At 33.9% G+C, this 19,739-nt stretch overlaps 1 protein-coding gene and 1 pseudogene across 1 annotated transcript in view; one reads left to right on the forward strand and one right to left on the reverse strand.

Moving 5' to 3' along the window:
- Nucleotides 1-1,051: 1,051 nt before the first annotated feature.
- Nucleotides 1,052-19,739, reverse strand: part of CHIC2 (cysteine rich hydrophobic domain 2) — a 52,401-nt gene continuing 33,713 nt past the window's right edge. The window contains exons 4-6 of the mRNA XM_047799623.1: nucleotides 4,811-4,867; nucleotides 4,585-4,644; nucleotides 1,052-1,408 (exon numbers count right to left, since the gene is read on the reverse strand). Of these exons, the coding sequence (XP_047655579.1) occupies nucleotides 1,358-1,408; nucleotides 4,585-4,644; nucleotides 4,811-4,867 (168 nt within the window). The 3' untranslated portion in view covers nucleotides 1,052-1,357. The remainder of the gene's footprint in view (nucleotides 1,409-4,584; nucleotides 4,645-4,810; nucleotides 4,868-19,739) is intronic.
- On the forward strand, nucleotides 13,706-14,424 carry LOC125138101 (peroxiredoxin-2-like; annotated as a pseudogene).

Here is a 19,739-nt window from a genome sequence, read left to right on the forward strand (position 1 = left end):
AGGAAAAAGGGTATTAGAGAGTGGTACCAATTCTAAATACAAATTAAGCATAGTTTATATAATTTCAAAAGTTATTCACATTATTGCTCGATACCACAGTTGTATGGAACAAGTTCTTGACACACACAAAATTTGTATAATTTCTGGTTTATAAAAATGAAAATTTATACATAGGCTTTTCAGAAATTTAGCAAGTTTAAAAATGCATGGAGCTATGTACAACCGAAAGGAGAAAAAAAAAAGTATGTTTGTATGTATTTTAAAGAAACAAAACTGATCTAACTCAAACCTACAGGTCACACCCTCAATCAAAAAAGTATACATAACTGACCTGAAAGCAAACTAGTAGATTAAAACAGTACTATATATGTCCTCCCTTTCTTAGTAATCATCTGCTTTAAATATCAATGGGGTATTTACATATCAGCTTACTTTAATGCTAGAACTTTTGCTTTCTTTCAAAAACTTTTTGGAAACATAGATCCATTCTATAATTGGGTTAGACTGGAGAAATATTTTCCTTAGAAATTTTTAAAAGGAGTATCTCTACAGTTTTGTATATAATATTTGATAAACAATAAAAAAATAACACAAATAAGGCCATTTTAATCATCTTGATCAAAAATATACAGATTGTAATGCTACTATATTTTGTGATCCTGAGCTCTAGTAACCATTAGATGCATGCATACCATTCATTGATTTGTCTATTCTAATGAAAATAATTTACTCTTGCCTTATGACTTTTGAAGACAGAAATACTTTCAAAACTTTTTAATAGGTCTTCATAATGTTACAGGTATTTCTGCTGTAAACAGAGCATTAGGAATTGTATGAGAAAGAATATATTAGGGTTCAAAAAGCTATCAAAGAAAATTTACTATTTTATAACAATGACTACAATAAATTTAAAAAACAAGAAAAATAATAAAAAGTGTGTGCTTGCTAGAGAGATAAGTAGAGCCTTATAAAGGTCTTTTTCTATATTAAGGAATTAATAAATAAAGGATTGTATGTACCTTGGTGGTAAAATAAAAAAGGCTGGCCACTCTTTATGCTAAGTTCAAATGTATTTTTTTTTGATAATACAAAAAAGTAATCCTTGAAAATCAGAATACATAACAGAAAAGAGCACAATAACTTAAGTATTAAACATCTGTATGAAATAACTGTTGCAAAGTTTAACAAAAATGCACACTTAGAACATGCGGTTATTAAAAAACAAAACAAACAAACAAAACAAAAAAACACCACACGATTCTGTAGAACCAATGCTATGTCACCACCAGGAGAGCACCAAGCAAGGCACCATTGGAAAGACAACATACTTGGAAAGTCTCTATAAATAAAGCAAATGCTAATCTGGTCGAAAAATCGGTGTCTTTGGTAAAAATTCTATGAGGATGACCTGTAGGAGGAGAAAAAAAAGTTTTAAAAAGACTTTAAAAGATTTTTATCTCAGAAAAACTTCAGTTACATTCCATCACTTACAAACAATTTTAATAGTGCCTCTGACAAACAGGAAAATGCATGCATGCATGAATGAAAAAAGGAGCTAGCATTTACTGAGAACTACCTAAACTTGATAAAGTGTTTCATTCTACATAGATCTATTTAATCACAACAACTTTCGACGATTCAAACACTACCATCCTCATTTTACAGATGAGAAAACCAATGGTCTGAGAAGTGTCACACCATGGATTGCATTTGAACAAAGGTCTAGCTTAACTCCAGAGCTCTGCTCTTTCTACTGCCCTATGTAGCTGCAGCTGACCCAGTTCCTCAGGCTTTCTCATTTTATCTAACGCCCAATTCCATGGGTCTTTAGGGTTCTAGAGTTGCTCTCATTTTACAGTACCAGGATATGGGATCGCTAGACAAAGACTACTGGTCCTTTACCTCTTTAATTTTTTTTTAATATCCTATTCTTCTTAGGGTTAGCAAAATTAAAGGTTAAAATTTGTTGCAGAGAACTTTTCACTAGGAAACTACAGGAAATCAACAAAAACAAAACATAGTAACACAGAAAGACACTAGTTGACCAGAACTAATTTTCACTCCAAACTTGAAACTATCCTAAATTGTAATTGATTCTTCCCTTTGTTCAAACTCTGTATGGAATAGATGCTAAACAAAAAAATTATTTGATTTGAACAGTTTCCAACTCTTCATTCTTTTTCAGAACTGGTGTCTTGATATGACCTCCAGGTTTGGATACTCTTCCACATTTAGTCATCTGGGCCAGAAACCTTCATTTTCACTCTTCAGTTTTCCTGGGCTTTGATCTATCTCAATAAAGAAGGTATTTCTACACATGGCTCAAAAATATCCCCTTCTTAGTTGATTTACTATCAGGTGCCCCCTGTGCCACTCTTTTGACCTGTTATTTGCCGACAAAATGTTTACTAGCTTCCTATCCAGCTTCCTCATTTGAGCTAGATTCTCCTGTTCCTCAGTTTCCTCATCTATAAAATAAGAGGGTTGGACTAGATGACAAGACTCATTGCAGCTCTAAAATTTGATTAAATTATATTTTATAGTGTATACTATATAATGAATAATAAAAGCTATCTTTGACTATATTTGAATTATTACTAGTTTTTAAAGAATGTATCCTACAAACTTTTCTCTTTAGAAGCCACATATAAAAATAAAGTTAGTATCAAGTTTGCACGTTCTTAGATTGACTCCAATATTTCAAATATAATAGAGGAAAATTATTTCCCTTTAACAAAGAATTATTTAACAAAGAATTATTTCCCTTTAACAAAGAAAAGTTTAGGTCAAATATATATATATATATATATATATATACCTGATAGATCATTTACTATCTTAAGTTTTCAGAATTATTTTTGGAAGCTTTAAAAATTATGTTTTCCCTTCATTCAACTCTCTCTTTCTCACACACACACACACACACACACACACATATATACTCTGTGAAAATTTAGAAAAAATACATTTTTAAAGCAAATGTTTTAAAGCTACTCTTCTGGATATCTTCTATGATGATGTGAAAAATATAATGGCCCTAGGAAAAGTGTTTATCTAAAAATTTATGATAAATTAAAGGAAACTATTTTATACACAGAGCACATAGTTCAGAATGTTTTGGAAGTAAATTATGTAAATGAATAACAATAAAAAATAAACATGAATATAATGAGCATATTTTATAAATGAATGACATTCTTCCAGTTCTATCTAGAAATTGGGAATAAGTTGTTCTCCTTTTCAAAGTAAATTTAGAAATGTGCAAAATAAGTAAATAAAAAATAAGTAAATAAACAAAAGCCTCAATTTTGAGCTTAGTGTTTGGGTTTATAGTCAGTATTTTTTCACAAAAGCCTTTAAATCTCTTAGATATCCATCCCTCCTCACAAAATACATAAACTTTCTCATCATCTATGATGAAAATTCAAATCCAGCATTTTCAGAGGTCTATCTCAAAATAAGTTATTTGAATGTGCTTTTATTATATAAAGAGGTATCAAGTGCCTTTTTATCATCATAAATTAACATGTTTGATGTAATAATGATAAAATCTTCATTACTTGGTTCACTGAATAGAGCTATTCTATAAAAAAAAAAAAGAGACATCTTTAAGACATCTTTTATGTTCAAGGCTAGAAATGGGATTTTACTGTGTGATAATGAAAGAGAAAATGCTACAGAGAAAAATGATTGTATGATAATTTCCAACTATTTAAGCACTCTTTTAATCAATCTTTTATATATACACATACATATATACTACTTATGATGGCTATATTGTTTCAAAGAATAGATGAAATTTGTTAGAAATGATGTTCCAGGTACTTAACTCTTCCTCAGATCTTTTTCTTTTAATATAATAACCTTTCCATATTTAAAATGAAACACCCAAACTCAAGGGAGAATAAAGAGTCACAATTTTCTATAGCATTCTGAACTTTTCAAAAGGAGAAAAATAAAGTAAATCAAGTAGTCAGCAAATTAAATCCCATTCTAAAATCCATTGAATATACATGCCCATTTAGATAACTTAACGAATAAACACAGGATAAGCACCATCTCATCTCCCGTTTACTTTTAAGATACTTTTTACAGAATAATATTCCAATGACACTTTGAAAGATTCTCTAAAGGCCACGGAGGTATGGGCAGTTAAAATCTATAAAGGCTAAAGGTTTCTTAAGCTCCAGTGGCTTGGCTGAAAGGTTTTCTTCCATACTTGGAAACCTGATTAGCATTATATAAAAAAGCCATATCTGACTTGCTGCGTAACCAAAGTTGTGGTTATTCTTTATACAGCATCTAAAATTTCACACTCCATCAACACATGTTCAGGCTATTTTATCTTGGCAATTAATTTATTATTTTTCAGAACACAGTGAAGCCTTGTTTTCAAGTCATTCATAACTTTATAAATCAGTCTTGCACATGAAACCATGCATCTGTGAACCGTAGAAAATCCTTGCGCTCAGGAGATTAAGCTCCTGACACCTTTGCTGATTAATAATCATGGAAAGAATAAGATCAGAAGCAAAATAAATGATCATTTAATAGAGAAACTCACAAAACAGCCCTTTAACTTACATATTCCATCATGTTATTCGTTTCACATTTCCTTTTGCTCAGTCTCCAGTGCAAGCACAGCTAGACAAGTAGGAGAGTAAAAGAAGAAAAATGAGCTCTATTTTATTGCAGCACACAGACTAACCCATTTATCCACCTTTCATATTTTTAGTTCAACAAAAGCATCTGTTTCCATACTGTGCAATTCAGACCCCAACAGTACGAAGCTGCTCCCTGTGGTACTCACCTTGTGGTATAACCTATTGTTTTCCCATTCTAATAACTTCTCAATCGATCTTCGTGTCTGGAAGACAAATGAGGAAAAAGTTTACTCTTGACTGGTTTTAGAAAAACTTTGTTTTGCAGCTGCTTTTTGTGTGAAAAGGAGTGAGGTATAAGACAGTGACTGAGTATAGGGTGGTCTATAAACACTATCAACATTCGAGCACTAAATAGCTGCCTGAACAGAAACAGAACACTATTTTGATTAAGACATGGTTTTGGTTTTTCGCCATTGCGTTTCTTAACTGTTTCAAACACACTATGCTCTGATTTAAAACCAGCAAAGTCTAAAAAGCTAATTTTCACCATATGATACAAATTTAATCCCAATTTCTTTCAGAAATATTTTTGTAATGCTTAAATAGTAATAAGATTTCCTTATACATCTTCTATTTTTTAATATATATTTTAAAACAAAGGTTAAACATTAGGTAACAAGATGCAAAAGGCTTTTAGAATAAATTCAAGAAGGAAATAATTGAAAGTTAATTTAAAATCAATTTGCTATCGAATCAAACTAATTTTTACATTATAAGAATGATGACCAAATTTAAAAGCTGGTTTATTATTCCATAGGTAACTACTTTCAAGCAGAGGCAAAACTGCATTTAAACCAATCATTTTTGTGGTTTTCAAACAATGAGTTTTATTGAAAAATCTCTTTACTAAATATTACTGTTAAAGGAATCAACTAAGAAATTTATGTTTAGGATCACTTGATTTTTGCAATATATATGAAGCATGAAATGCTTCTTCCTTGGGAGGAATAAAAGGGAGCATAATTCATGGTGCCAGGTGTTAGGATGAGACCAACACAGCTGCAGGTGCAAACAGGACAGTTTTGCCACAAGAATCAACTGCAACTTGCTGCAGCTGCAGCTTCCTTGCAAGGAAAGGGAAAAAGCATCTAGCTCTATTAATGTGGCACAACTAAGTAAGTATTAATCATCAAATATGAAAATGTGCATGTCAAGCAAGGATGAGCTAGGTGAAAATTGTTACGATCAGCTAGTTTTGAATAGCTTAGTGTTATAAAATGTGTTAATATTTAAAGTATCTACTGTAATCTAGTTACCATGTTACCTTTTAGCATGCTGAACATGCTAGAGACACACCACAGTCACAGAGGTGCCAATTATAATTCATAACTACTACTACTGCCTTACATTTTCCAAACTTATGTCATAAAAATCAGAAAATCAACTAACTCTCTGGGTAATAATATGCCAATGACTAATTTATTACACTACTTTTTTTGAACAGTTTTTTGGGCAAGAATTTTAAAGGGAAAAAAGTGCCCTTGTTAACAATGATCAGCAGACCTCACTTGTTTCTTTGTAAAGATAGCCTTTTAGAGGCAGCTCTCCTTTTAAATGAAAATAGGGCAGCAGTTATGGTCACACTTTTTGTTAATTTAGTTGCCAGTCAGCCCCAAATCAAAAGAAAATAAGGCTGCAGAGTGTAATTAACATTCAGTTCAGTCGTTTTGTCCCTTGTCTAGCCCCCAAGCTTTGTTAAAATTGCCATCTGAATGCTGAAGGCTGTAGGGAAATCGATTTGATTCTAATCGCACCATGAAAAGAACATGATCTAACTGCTTTCAGCCCTCCGTAAATCTGTACTAGGTCTTTAGCACAATGCAACTTCCAATTTAAAAAGCACTGAATGTCTCGTCAATGACTTTGTGAAGAAAAAAGAACAAGGAGCAGACATAAAAATTCCAATAGTTGTTTAAGCATTAAAGTTCATTTGCATCACAGCGAACCTGAAAAGGGCTGACCTCTCAAACCGCCTCTCAGGTCTATGAAGTTGTAGCCTTGACAAGCTCACATTGACAGAGCTCATTGACTCTGAAAGGCTACTCTATCAATGGTGAAAAATGGCAATAGGTTCTACTCTGAGCAGGCATCTGCCTGCCCACCCGCTGCTAAACCAATGGCAAAACTGATTCAAAACCTGAATCTACCTTGTAATCTTCCTTTCTAGGACCTTTTAATAATAGATTAAGATTACTATACAATTTAAGGTTTTACTTTTACTGATGGTTTAAAAAGGGGGCAGGGGGTATGAAAGAACTAGGGTGGGGAGAACAAGCTCTCCATGTCTGTTGTTTCATATTAATGTATGAAAATTAAAAGTTTTACATTACATTCATTAGTCAAAGAAAAAAGTATATGTACCACAATCATCATTACAAATTTAATCCCATACTATATTAACAAATATTATTATGAATGGATTTAATGGTGTATATGACACATACACATCAATTTAGACACTTAAAATATTTACTATAAATAATTCAAATCAACTACTAGGACTTGAATAAAAGGTAATGTTAATTATAAAGTGTGAACCTTAAATTCCAAAATATTTATGCAGAAATTTAGGCTTTTTCCTTTGCCTCTAATTGGGAGTTTAATGATAGGGTTTGATAGAATAATTGTATCTTACAATATTTAAGAATTCTAAACCAAACAAAACTGTAGTATGCCATATTCTAAATAAGCATGTAAATATAAAATATTTCCTCGCACTTGACAATCTGGAGTAATAGCTGCGAATTAGCATCATCTAATCTTGCTATAAGACTTCTTTCCTGCTTGACAGGTGAAGGAAAAAAAAGCACTTGCACGTGCAGCTTAATTAATCATTGCACTTGACATCTCAATGATTTACAGTGAGGAGCAGGTGAGAACATACAAAACCAGAAAGGAACCCTTGATCTGAGTGGAACATTTCTAGCACACTAAGGTGACAAGTATATAGATTGTAACAGTCATAGAAAGAAAGAAAGAAAGAAAGAAAGAAAGAAAGAAAGAAAGAAAGAAAGAAAGAAAGAAAGAAAGAAAGAAAGAAAGAAAAGAAAAGAAACTGTGCCACAAATTATTTGTTAGTAATAACAAAAGCTCAAATTAAATGGAAAAAAAAAAAAAGCTTTAACTACTGAGAATGTTTAATACTTACTTTGCAATTATTTTTAGTTAACAAAATCAAAAGATATTTTCAGATTAAATACAGTACCAATTTGGCATATTGAAAAAATACACAACACTTTAGCATTTACAAAAGCTATTTAAAGGCCTTTAAACTTTAAGAGAAAGCACCTTATTATCGCAATAATCTAGAAAGAAAAGTTAAGAGTTTATGTCCACATGGTTGTCAGATAGCTACTTCTAATGAAATATAAGATTCAACACTGCCAAACTCTATAATTACTAATGGACAAAAAAAAAACTAACCACATAAAAATGTGTCCTTGATTTTTAAAAGTTTATATTTATCAACAAATTTAACATAAATTAAAACAAACTAATATCCATCAGAAAAAAACAGTATGTATAGGATCTGTCAAGATGAAATACCAAAAGAATCATCTTGCAGTATCCTAGGCCAATGGATTTCTAAAAATAAGTCATCTTAATTTTCTTAAAAGAATTTGGTGCTTGTGAAAAGCACCAGATTGATAGTCATGGGAACTGAAAATCTTCTATTTAACTGAAAGAACAGGGGAAAGGGCAGTGCAGGCTTCCGTGCAAGCTTCCCTACAGTGGGCCTTAATCCCTTTCAGTGCTCACACCCTAGGGGCTAGAGGACAGGTTAGCGGTTCTTAACCAATGAATCCTCAGTCCTTCTGTATACGATGATCATTGAAAAATCTAATTTTTATCATGGATTCTTATCCTTAATTAAAAGGACCAAGATCACCAATCCACATCATGTAGTCAAAATAAGTTTTTTTATAAGAATAACATCATGTCAACTAACTTGGGAAAAGGATTGTTCTAAGCATCTGGACTTCTACCCTGATCACAGACCTCCCTTTAATTTTTTTATTCACACTTTTCCCCATTTGCTAATTATATTTTTCTCACTGGTAAACTATGTCTAATATAGCCATTCAGCAATGTTAAGTGAAAATAAGAGATTCAAAAATTTCATTTCAATTATAAAAAACTTATGTATTAAATAGACAACTTGAGTAACAAGTACAGTAACAGCAGGATAGGAAATTTGGCTTTCTCTGGTTCCTTTTAAATTTCTGGTAGAATTTTGGAAATTAAGTCAAGATATGAAAACTGCAAGAGGTAAAATAGCCTGGACAATTCACAAAATAGCTAATCAATAAATAATCAACATTAGTAATGATGTATCACTATAAATTTCCAAAAAAGCATCTAAAGTAAGCTTACAATAGTCAAATACATATGAAACACCTAGCAAGCTACTGCAATTGAAATTCAGGGTATCCTGAAAATTCAAATTTGACTAATAAGCATTTTTGTAATTTTTTATAAATATCATAACTTTATAAGGAATAAATTATTATTCCCTATAAACAAATTATCTGCCACTAGATACAAATCTTTCAGATCAATAAGAATCATTCAGAAAATCTTCAATGTATCACTTCCCTACTTTGCTACCACTAGTACTTAACAGTATGCTCATTACCAATGATTCATTTACTCACAATCAATTGTCTGAAAAAGTGGTTTTTCAAAGAAGAGGTTTTCTAGAAGTTCCTTACAAAATCTACAGAAATCTCAAGGATTTTACAGGACTCAAAACCAAAGGAAAAATGTTAAATGGATGCTGTAATAGTATTTCTCTGAATTTTCCCCAAAGAAATAACACTCTTGCCAGTCTTTATAACGTAAAGATGCTAAAATATGTTAACAAAATGTATAAATAGAATCTCACTAATAACTATTTGTAAAAGTTCAGTAAAGCTTTTTTGAAAAGGACTTATTCATAACATCACAGAAGACCAAAGTGCAATTTCAAATGTTCAGTTTCTCATTTAAAACAAGTTTTAATTTTTAACTACATTTATAATGCTTTAATTAAGCTTTAAGCTTTAACTAGAATAATGCTTTGTACGTATTTTTTTTAAGTATTTTTTAAATAAGAACTATGCTTCCCTTTTGACATCTGTGCAAATTAAAATCATTAAAATGAGTGAAACGAAATGTTCTTAGTTATAAGTCATTAGAAGGAAATCATAAAATTTTAAATATAAACTTAAAAAACTACTTGATTCACTTCTGTTCCAGATTTATATAAATCTTATAGTTATATACAGAAAATTAAATGGCATATCTCGGTATTATGATACATAAAAAAAAAAATCTAGGTTCACCAAAAGACAAACTAGAATATGATTAGATTACTCAAAAGGATTTTTAAACAAATTCCCTTCCTGTACTTAAAGCGCCCTTTTAAAAATTTCACGTAATATTAGCTTTTAAGTAATCTTAAGTAATCTAGATAAACTAAAAATCCACCAAAATGTATTTAAAACAATCCTTTTCATACTATTTGTTACAAGTACTATCTATAGATGAAGATAAGCTAAACCACTGTGGATTTTGTGTATCAAAAATGTCCTCTGAATATAGTACTGAGCAGTGACTTACAGGTACTAATCTTAAATGAGGTAAGTTTGAATACAAATTTAATCAAGAATTTATGACATATGCTAATGGTTCTTAACTTTTTAAGGTTACTCTGACTACTTTGTGAATGATGAAAAAAGCATTTATGTACCAATATATACAGTGCTGCACACAATTTTAAGGGGTTATCCACAAACCTCTGAGAATATTTCAAAAAATACTGATAATATCTCAAAATACTAAAACTGAGTTCGATTACAGCAGAAAATTAGAAAAATTATTCATAAAGACAAGTGAATTTCCCTAAGCAAATGCAATCAAACCTATTACTACTAGGGGTTTTAAAAACCTATATTAATTACACAAGGAAGAATCACTGGCTAGGACCAACCGCACTCACAGCATATGGAAATTCCCAGGCCAGGAATCAAATCCAAGCAGCAGCTTTGACCTATGCAGCAGCTGTGGCAATGCCAAATCCTAAACCCAATGTGCCACAGAGGGAACTCCTACCTGCTGATTGATTACAATGGACAACTAGAGAAACAAAAAGGAGTAAAAAATATCTGTTGGAATTCCCATTGTGGCTCAGTGGTTTAAGAACCTGACTAGTATCCATGAGGATGCAGATTCAACCCCTGACCTCACTCAGTGGGTTAAGGATTTGGCCTTGCTGCAAGGTGCAACCTAGGTCACAGATGCAGCTCAAATCCTGCATTGCTAGAGGCTGGCAGCTGCAGCTCCAATTCAACCCCTAGCCTGCCACCACAGGCCATAAAAAGACACACACACACACACACACACACACACAAATAGTATCAGTTGGTCCTCATTTTGGATCTGACCCTATGCTATGTGTCTTCCTTCTGTTACATTATTTAATCTTCATAATCAACCTATAAGGCAGCTTGTATAATTTATTTTACATATGAAAATTGCATCTTAGTGAGGTTGAGAAATTTAAAGCCACTCTAGGAAATGGTGGAGATGGGATTTGAAACCAGGATTGTATGGCCTTCAACATCATGATCGCTCCAAGAATTTGTAACTTGTAGAATAACATGCTATGACATTCAAGGTATCTTAAGCTACTAACTAGGTTATCAGCCTTGAACAGCCAACGTAATCCAAAACAAAATTTTCTCCAGCTCGAATACTCTCTGGTTCAAAGGTCTAGCAAATAGTCATTTTACTCTATTAAATCTTAATGAGATATATCCAAAATATATTTTGTTTTTGTTTATACCTCGCTTTGTTCAATAAAACATGAATTGAGATGTATTTCCATTTTACAGACTAAGTACACAGACTTATAGAAATTAAATGGTTTGTCCAAGGTCACACAACTAGTAAGGGTAATGACAGGACTTTCAAGTTTCGATCTCTAAACTTTAAATCTAATGCTCTTTCTACTTGGGATCAGTGAGCATATGTATCTTTACTTAATTAAGTGACATCAATTTGTAAATCCTTCCACTCATGGCAAAAACATAAGATGAATACAATGTCCTTAAAATACAATTTCTTCAATTCCAAATATGAAAAACAATTTTTTTTAAGTTAAAGAACAAGATAGTAACAATAACACCATTCTTTCCCTCCCAACATGCAAAACAACATAAATCTTTATGTAAAGGCAATTGGAGACATATTTCTGGGTAGCATATCAACATTCAAGCCAACATTCCCATCACAAAGAGAAATGGATAAATTGAAAAAGAAAAGAATTATTTTTTAAAATATCAGAAATCAGTGGAAGCAATAAAGGCTAGATGAAATAAAATCCAGAAAGGAATTTCTTTAGAAAAGAAAGAGTCCTTTCTAAATCATTTGATGATTATATACTGGCCATTTTCTGTCTTTGTGATTCAAGGGGTCAGTTAAGAATCAGGCTTGGCACAACCAGTGCTACTCTTTTGGGGAAAAGGGAAATCAAGAGAGCTTTCATAGATTGTACAGGCTGGCCCAATGGACTGGAAATGAGATGTATCCTAAAGTGAAAAGCCAGTTTCCCCTAGAGACATTACTGAATTCTAGGGCTGTATGGAAAAGTGGGGCACCAAGCCAAAAAAAGCAGAGAAATATTACTCCTAGTCTCCCCAGTACTTAAGAGACAAAAATGCTGTGAGTGGGAGAAGGACTGGCAACAAACTCATGATTGGTCTTCCCTTCAAAACACTTAAACCTACATTAGATGAAGGCTCAAAAGTTCAACTCAAAATATCCTAAGGACACAGCCTTTTGAGGAGAGGAGACAGGGCCTCAATCGAACATCAACAAGATCATACCCAAGAAATAGAAAACCAGAGCAATCCCTTTTCCACAGCAATGGAAATAAGACTTCAAAGAGATTAAACCTATTTCCTTATCCTGTATTTTATAATGTGAGAGATACTGAAGAAGGGGCAAGAAACTACAAACTGAACACCTAGGGGTAAATGTAGAAAATCCAACTCTACCTTCAGTTAGAGTCCCCTGTCCTTCCTACACTGCATTAACTCAATACATGACATGCTCAATCTCTCTAAGAGTAAATATACAAGTTTCAAGGAAGTGTATAATAACATTAAAAAAAAAAAAAAAAAAACCCTACCAGGAATGTGTACTTATTTATTAGGAAGTGAGAACCTGATGATTTTTCAAAGACAGAGATGTTGATTTTTGTTGTTATAAAGCAGAAGGTTACCAACTGGAATTTCGTAACAAATTATGAATAAAATATTCTGTTTTCCTGCATCTTTACCTCTTTTATAACCTCCTTTCTTTACTGTGAGTTTGTATTTTTAAGAAATATGAATTTGTTTAAATATTAGGGAAAAATAACTGGAAAGCTAAAAATCTGCTGAAAAAAATAAAATATTGCAAAAGCTGACATAAAATGCTTGAACATTGTTATCATTTATAAATCAAATGGATAAACAACATCCTATGGACAAATTTCCTAATTTGTGAAGTAATGATCTTTTAAGTTTCTTCCAAACCTCTAAAATCCCTTGCTTCTAGGTATAAAACTGAATTATAAGTCATTAAAAAATAGCATGATTTTATATTCTTATCAAATAATTGAAAAAAAAGCATGAGATTTGTAGCATGCTTGAGGTTCTAATATGGCTTAGCTTTATAGACTGTGGGATCTCAAATAGACTATTTAACTTCAGAACCTCAGTTTTCTCATTCTTAAAATAGGAATAATATGGAGTTCCCCTGATAGTTCAACAGTAACGAACCCAACTAGTATCCATGAGGATGTGGGTTCAAATCCTGTCCCCGCTCAGTGGGTTATGGATCTGGTGTTGCCATGAGCTGTGGTGTAGGTCACAGATGCAGCTCGGATCTGGCGTTGCTGTGGCTGTGACACAGGCCAGAAGCTGCAGCTTTAATTTGACCCCTGGTCTGGGAACTTCTATATGGCACGGGGGCAGCCCTAAACATGAATGCCTATTCATGGAATTTGGAGAAGAATGAACGACAGTACAAGTAAATCAATTAACTCAATAGCTGCCATAGTGAACACTTAATAGTTATTAGATGAGGCCTGGAGAAATGGAGTACTCGAGTCTCGCTGTAGGTGTGTCCCACCCTTGTCCACGCAGCTTTCTGTCATGGGTCTGGCAACCAGCACATAGGAAAGCCCACCCTGGAATTCCAGGCCACTGCTGTGGGGAATGGCGCCTTCAAGGAGGAGAAGCTTTCTGACTCCAAAGGGAGTACTTGGTCCTCTTTTCTTACCCACTGGATTTCATCTTTGTATGCCCCACACATATCACTTTCAGGAATCGAGCTGAGGAGTTCCACAATCTAGGCTGCGAGGTGCTGGGTGTCTCCGTCGACTCTCAGTTTACCCACCTGCCTTGGATCAACACCCCCAGGGAGGAGGGAGGCTTGGGCCCCCTGAACATCCCCCTGCTGGCTGATGTAACCAGAAACTTGTCCCCTGATTATGGAGTGCCAAAGGACGATGAAGATATCGCCTACAGGGGCCTTTTTATCATCCACCTCAAGGGTGTCCTTTGCCAGATCATGGTCAATGATTTGCCTGTGGGACACTCCGTGGATGAAGCTCTGAAGCTCTGTGGCTGATCCAAGCCTTCAAGTCTGTCCTACTGGCTGGAAGCCAGGCAGTGACACCATCAAGCCCAACATGGGCGACAGCAAGAAATATTTCTCCAAACACAACTAGGCTGGCAGATGGATGGCAAGCTTGGGCTTCTGGCCTCTATCTGTGCCCCTGCCTCGGTGCCCTGTACCGACCCAGGTGAGGCCAGACCGGCCCCTTAAGACTCCACAGTCCATAACCCTAGAGGGCTAGGTCAAGGCCTTCTCAAGCTCCTAGCTGGGAGCTGGTGAATGGTGTCCCCCTTCCCTGGAATGCACATAGCTGGGTGCAGGCCTTTTGGTTACCAATAAAGTATTAGGGACAAATGTTTAAAAAAAAAAAAAAAACGCAATAAGTATTAGATGTTATCATGACATTTACCATAAAGGATTGTTGTAAAACTTAAAAGAGAATGAATGCGTAGGTTTTGCAATATCAAATCATCATGTTGTACACCTTAAATTTACACAATGTTATATATCAACTGCATCTTAATAAAGCTGGGGGGAAAATGCACAGGGTAGCTCCTTTGTTAAATGTTCTTATCACACACTTACACAAAAAAGAATGGGAGGAAAGGAGTAAATTTTTGGAAGCTATGATTGGGTTTATGGCATTGTTTATAATAAGTTTCATAGGTAACTACTCATCTTGAACATAAGCAAGCCCTTATAAATGTTATATTTATAGAAATAAAGCAATTGGATAGCATTCCTTGTTAAAAAGTTATCATTGATTCTCCTCTATCTTCAATCAATAATGACTGCCACACTTATTGATCTTCCCTTGTTTGCCAGAAACTCTTCAAGACCCCCCTTCACAAAAAGTTCATGAATATGCTTGTTCTGCTTTCATTAGCTACAATATATTAGAAGCATTTTTCTTATGTAATTCTTCATCCAAATGTTCACTACCATTCTCATCTTAAGATTCAGAGCTACTGACTACAAATGCTCAAATCCCAAACACAGAGTAAATTAGAGTTCTGAAAGTTCTAGGTAACTTCTAATACTGTCAGTATCACTTAGTAAGTATATTTCAAATTCCTCACACATACAAATATTTGTAGCTTTCTGGTTATGATTCTTCAGGTTCACTTTCCCTTGAATTCCTTTAAGTCTTAAGAGGCTACATTCTCCATCAAAACTCTCTATTCCTGACCTCTCCCATTTGGATTCTCCACTCCTACTATACCCCAACCAAAGTAACTCAAAATTATTGGATAACTAAACCTGAGGTTGAGAGAAAAGGTATGGAAGTAAATCTAAGCATGCTACAACTTAAAATACAGTAGCCTTTATTAAAATCAAAATTTCAAAACTAAATAGCAATTATCTAAAAACCCTCAGAGAAGCTAAAATAGCAAAAGAAAAACTAAAAAAATTTTTTTACTAAAATGTTAATTCTTTAGATTTGAAATAAAAATCAATATTGAAAACTTCTTTACTTAGAGCTTGGAAATAGATCTTTTATAGACCTACACAGCTCAGTTTTCAAAGAATTACAGATTTTTCAGGGCTAGAGAGTATCTGGAGAGATCAGCCAGCCTCGCATTTTTTGAGAAGAGAAAAAGAAAGTGGGGTGGTGAAAATCCAGGCTCAGAGAGGTTTTAAGTGACTTTCTTGAGGTCACTCAGCTTAAACAGTGATTTGCTATCTTTTAAACTTTATCACAATGCCTCTGCAGAAAAAGTCTGTTATTTACTCTAAAAGACAAGATGCTTGGAGTTCCAGCTGTGGTGCAGTGGGTTAAGAATCCAACTGCAGCAGCTTGGGTCACTGCACAGATGCAGGTTCAATCCCCAGCCCAGCAAAGTGGGTTAAAGGATCCGGCATAGGTCGAAGCTGTGGCTTGGATTCAATCCCTGACCTGGGAACTTCCATATGCTGTTAGTGTGGCCATTAAAAAAAAAAAAAAAAAAAAGACAAGATGCTTTTATTTACTTGGGAATCTTGTTTTGAATGGTGAGGACCATATCTTCTAAAATATTATGATCTTACTCTTCAAGAACTTCAAAAGCCGAAAAGTACATTCACCCAGCAAATAGTTATTGAACACAAAGTAGATGAGAGACACCATGAGAGGCCCTGAGGACATAGCAATTAACAAGACAGTCACTGGGAAGAATAATAATTAAATAATGATATTAATAGCAACTAAGCACAACTATAGCCAAAATACTATACTACATACTCTACATGCACTTGCTCTAATTTTTAAAACAACACTACAAGGAAGAGATTAACCCAATTTTAGAAAGAAAAAAATGGAGTTTTAGTTTTTCCAAACCAGTTTTCTTGCACCAAAATGCAGGTCCCAGCTACCACACATTGCCACCTACTCACCTATTCCTAAAGAAATAATTCCCTGATATAGGACTAAATACAATATAGTATAAAGGAAATGAAAATATACACTATTTACAACAAATCCATACAGGAGCACTTCTAGAAAGCCCTGCAATTTTGGTCATGATATGTAAGAGACAGATTAAAGCGCTAAAACAGAGGAAAGACAACTCACAAGATTAAGAAGTTGGTGTTTAAACACTATCAAACTTAAGGTTTTTTAGTCAGAAAGGATATGGCTGAAGGCATATATATAAACAAAGTCCATAAAATCACTAAAGTTGGGAAATTATATATACATACACACACACACATATATATGCACACACACATATGCAAAATTTCAGAAGACTGAAACTAATAGTTACTTTAGGATGGAAAACAAACCAAAACAAACCAAAACATGCTAGAACACAACAGAATGAAATTATGAAACTTGTTTCCTCAATAAATGAGCCAGGCTGAAAGCAATACAAGTCATAAGTAGTTCATTTACTTAGACATCAATTTTTGAAACTATAATAAAACAATTAATACACAAATAAGAAGCAAAGTATAAACAAAAATAAGCTTTTGCAAAGTACATGCCATAAAATGTATTTAATGAAGCTGAAGCATTTCATTTGCTTGTAAGTGCCACATGCTCTTAGAAAGAACCTACTAAAAGATTGGGGTTTCCTGTCTTATTTTCCAAGCATTTATCACTATTTGTCATTACCTCATTGCCTTTTGTCTTTTAAGAAACACATAACCTCTAAATGGTATCTAAATGGCATCTAAAACAGTACCAAGCCCACAGTGCAGCTTTAGAAATATTAATTGAATTCATGAATAAGTAATTTCCAGAGAATGGCATACTAGCAGCAAAAAGAAATGGCAGTTACAACCAGCAATTTCATAAGACAAATATGCTTATATTCCAAGAATATCAACTTTATTCAATAAATCCTTTTAAACACTGCCTATTAAAATAAATGTTATATAGAATGTGAAAATCAAATGAATGTCTGCACATAGCGTTTTTTAAGACTGAAATATAATTCGTAACTGTAGGTAGCTACTTCATATTTCTAGACCCTAAAGACACATATTTATTGTCTTCTGTTATTAGAGCTACTTCATGAGAAATACAACAAGTACTTAAAAACCTAAACTCTCTCTGTACTTACCTAGCCAAATATCCATATGCTCTTTTGAGTATAGCATTAATATGTCTTTCTATTCTCAGCAAAGTACTTATATGTCAAAAAGCTTCTATAAGAACAGGTCATTCAGACTTTCATTTTCAGCAAAGATTACCAATAGGCACCATATGTACCCTCTGGCCTGAAACCACCCAAGACAAAGAAACAACAGCAACAAAAAAACCCAAAACATATGAAACTGTTTTCAAGACAATGGACAAGACAACAAAAGACCAGAATTCCTGAGAGACCAGAAACGAATGAGAAAGGCCCTACAATTTCCCAAGATTGATATAAGAGAGCTTCCAGGCCACAGCAAATGGAGGAAGAGCACAAAGCCAGGTGACTCACTGAGTTAAGGACACAGAGCTAAGGATTTGAGGAGAACAAGGCACCTAGTAGCCACAGACAGTAACCAGAAAGAAAAGTGCTGCAAAGAACTCCAAAAATCTGCAGATAGTCCCTATCGAGTATTAAGTTTGGGGCAATACAACTAGAGCAGTACTCAGAAAGGGAATTTGTAACATAATGACCAGAAGGATCTCAAATCAACAGCCTTTGATTCTACCTTAAAAAACTAGAAAAAGAATAAATTAAACCCAGAGTAAGAAGAAAGGAAAAGAGTAATAGAGTGAAACTTCTGAAATATTAATCATTAAATCAATGGAAATAATAAAATCAAAAGGTGATTGCTAAATTAATAAAAGTAATAAAACTCTAGCCAGAATGGTCTGAAAAAAAAAGAGAGAAAGAAAAGGGAAAAAACAATTTTAGCAATGCGAGAGGTGATATCACAAGAAATGTTACAAATAATAAAAGAATAGAGTATTATGAACTGTATAAAAATTCGACAACTTAGATAAAATGGACAAATCCCTTGAAAAACAGAGACTATGAAGCTCAAGCAAGATTAAATATTCAGAGTTCCCTTTGTGGCACAGTGGAAATGAATCCAAATAGGAGCCATGAGGTTGCAGGTTCGATCCCTAGCCTCACTCAGTGGGTTAAGGATCATGGCGTTGCCGTGAGCTGTGGTGTAGGTCGCAGACGCGGCTCGGATCTGGCACTGCTATGGCTCTAGCGTAGGCTGGCAGCAACAGCTCCGATTGGACCCCTAGCCTGGGAACCTCCATATGGCGCAGGTGTGGCCCTAAAAAGACAAAGATAAAACGTGCAACCTGAAAAGCCCCATATATATTAAAGAAATTGAATTTGTAGTTTAAATAATTTCAACAAAGAAAACTCCAGATCCTGATGGCTTCACGGGTGAATTATTCTAAAATATAGGAAGAAATAATGCATAAACGTTTCCAAAAAACTGAAGAGGAGTAAATACTTTCCAATTCATTTTGTGAGGCTATCACTACCCTAGTGCCAAAATCAGACAGTACAAGAAGACTATAGAAAAATATCACTCATGAACACATCTGTAAAACTTCTAAACAAAATTACAGTCTATCAAGTACAACAAAAATATTAAAAGAAAAATAGACATGACAAAGTGAGGTTCGTTCTAGGAATGTAAGATTGGTTTAATAGCCAAAAATTCAATCAATTCCTCATATTTATAAATTAAAAACAAATAAACAAAAACAGAAGCAAAAAAGGTATTTGACAAAATTTAACACAAACTATTTGATAAAAACCCTCTACAAACTATCAGAATAAAACTTCCTCAAGATTATAAAAGGAAGAGTTCCCATTGTGGCTCAGCAGAAACGAAGCCAACTAGTATCCATAAGGGTGCAGGTTCAATCCCTGGCTCTGCTCAGCTGGTTAAGGACATGGTGTTGCCACAAGCTGCAGTGTAGGTCACAGACACAGCCTGGATCTGGTATAGGCTGGCAGCTGCAGCTCTGACTGGACT

This window comes from Phacochoerus africanus, chromosome 10, assembly GCF_016906955.1.
Source record: "Phacochoerus africanus isolate WHEZ1 chromosome 10, ROS_Pafr_v1, whole genome shotgun sequence".
NCBI lineage: Eukaryota > Metazoa > Chordata > Mammalia > Artiodactyla > Suidae > Phacochoerus > Phacochoerus africanus.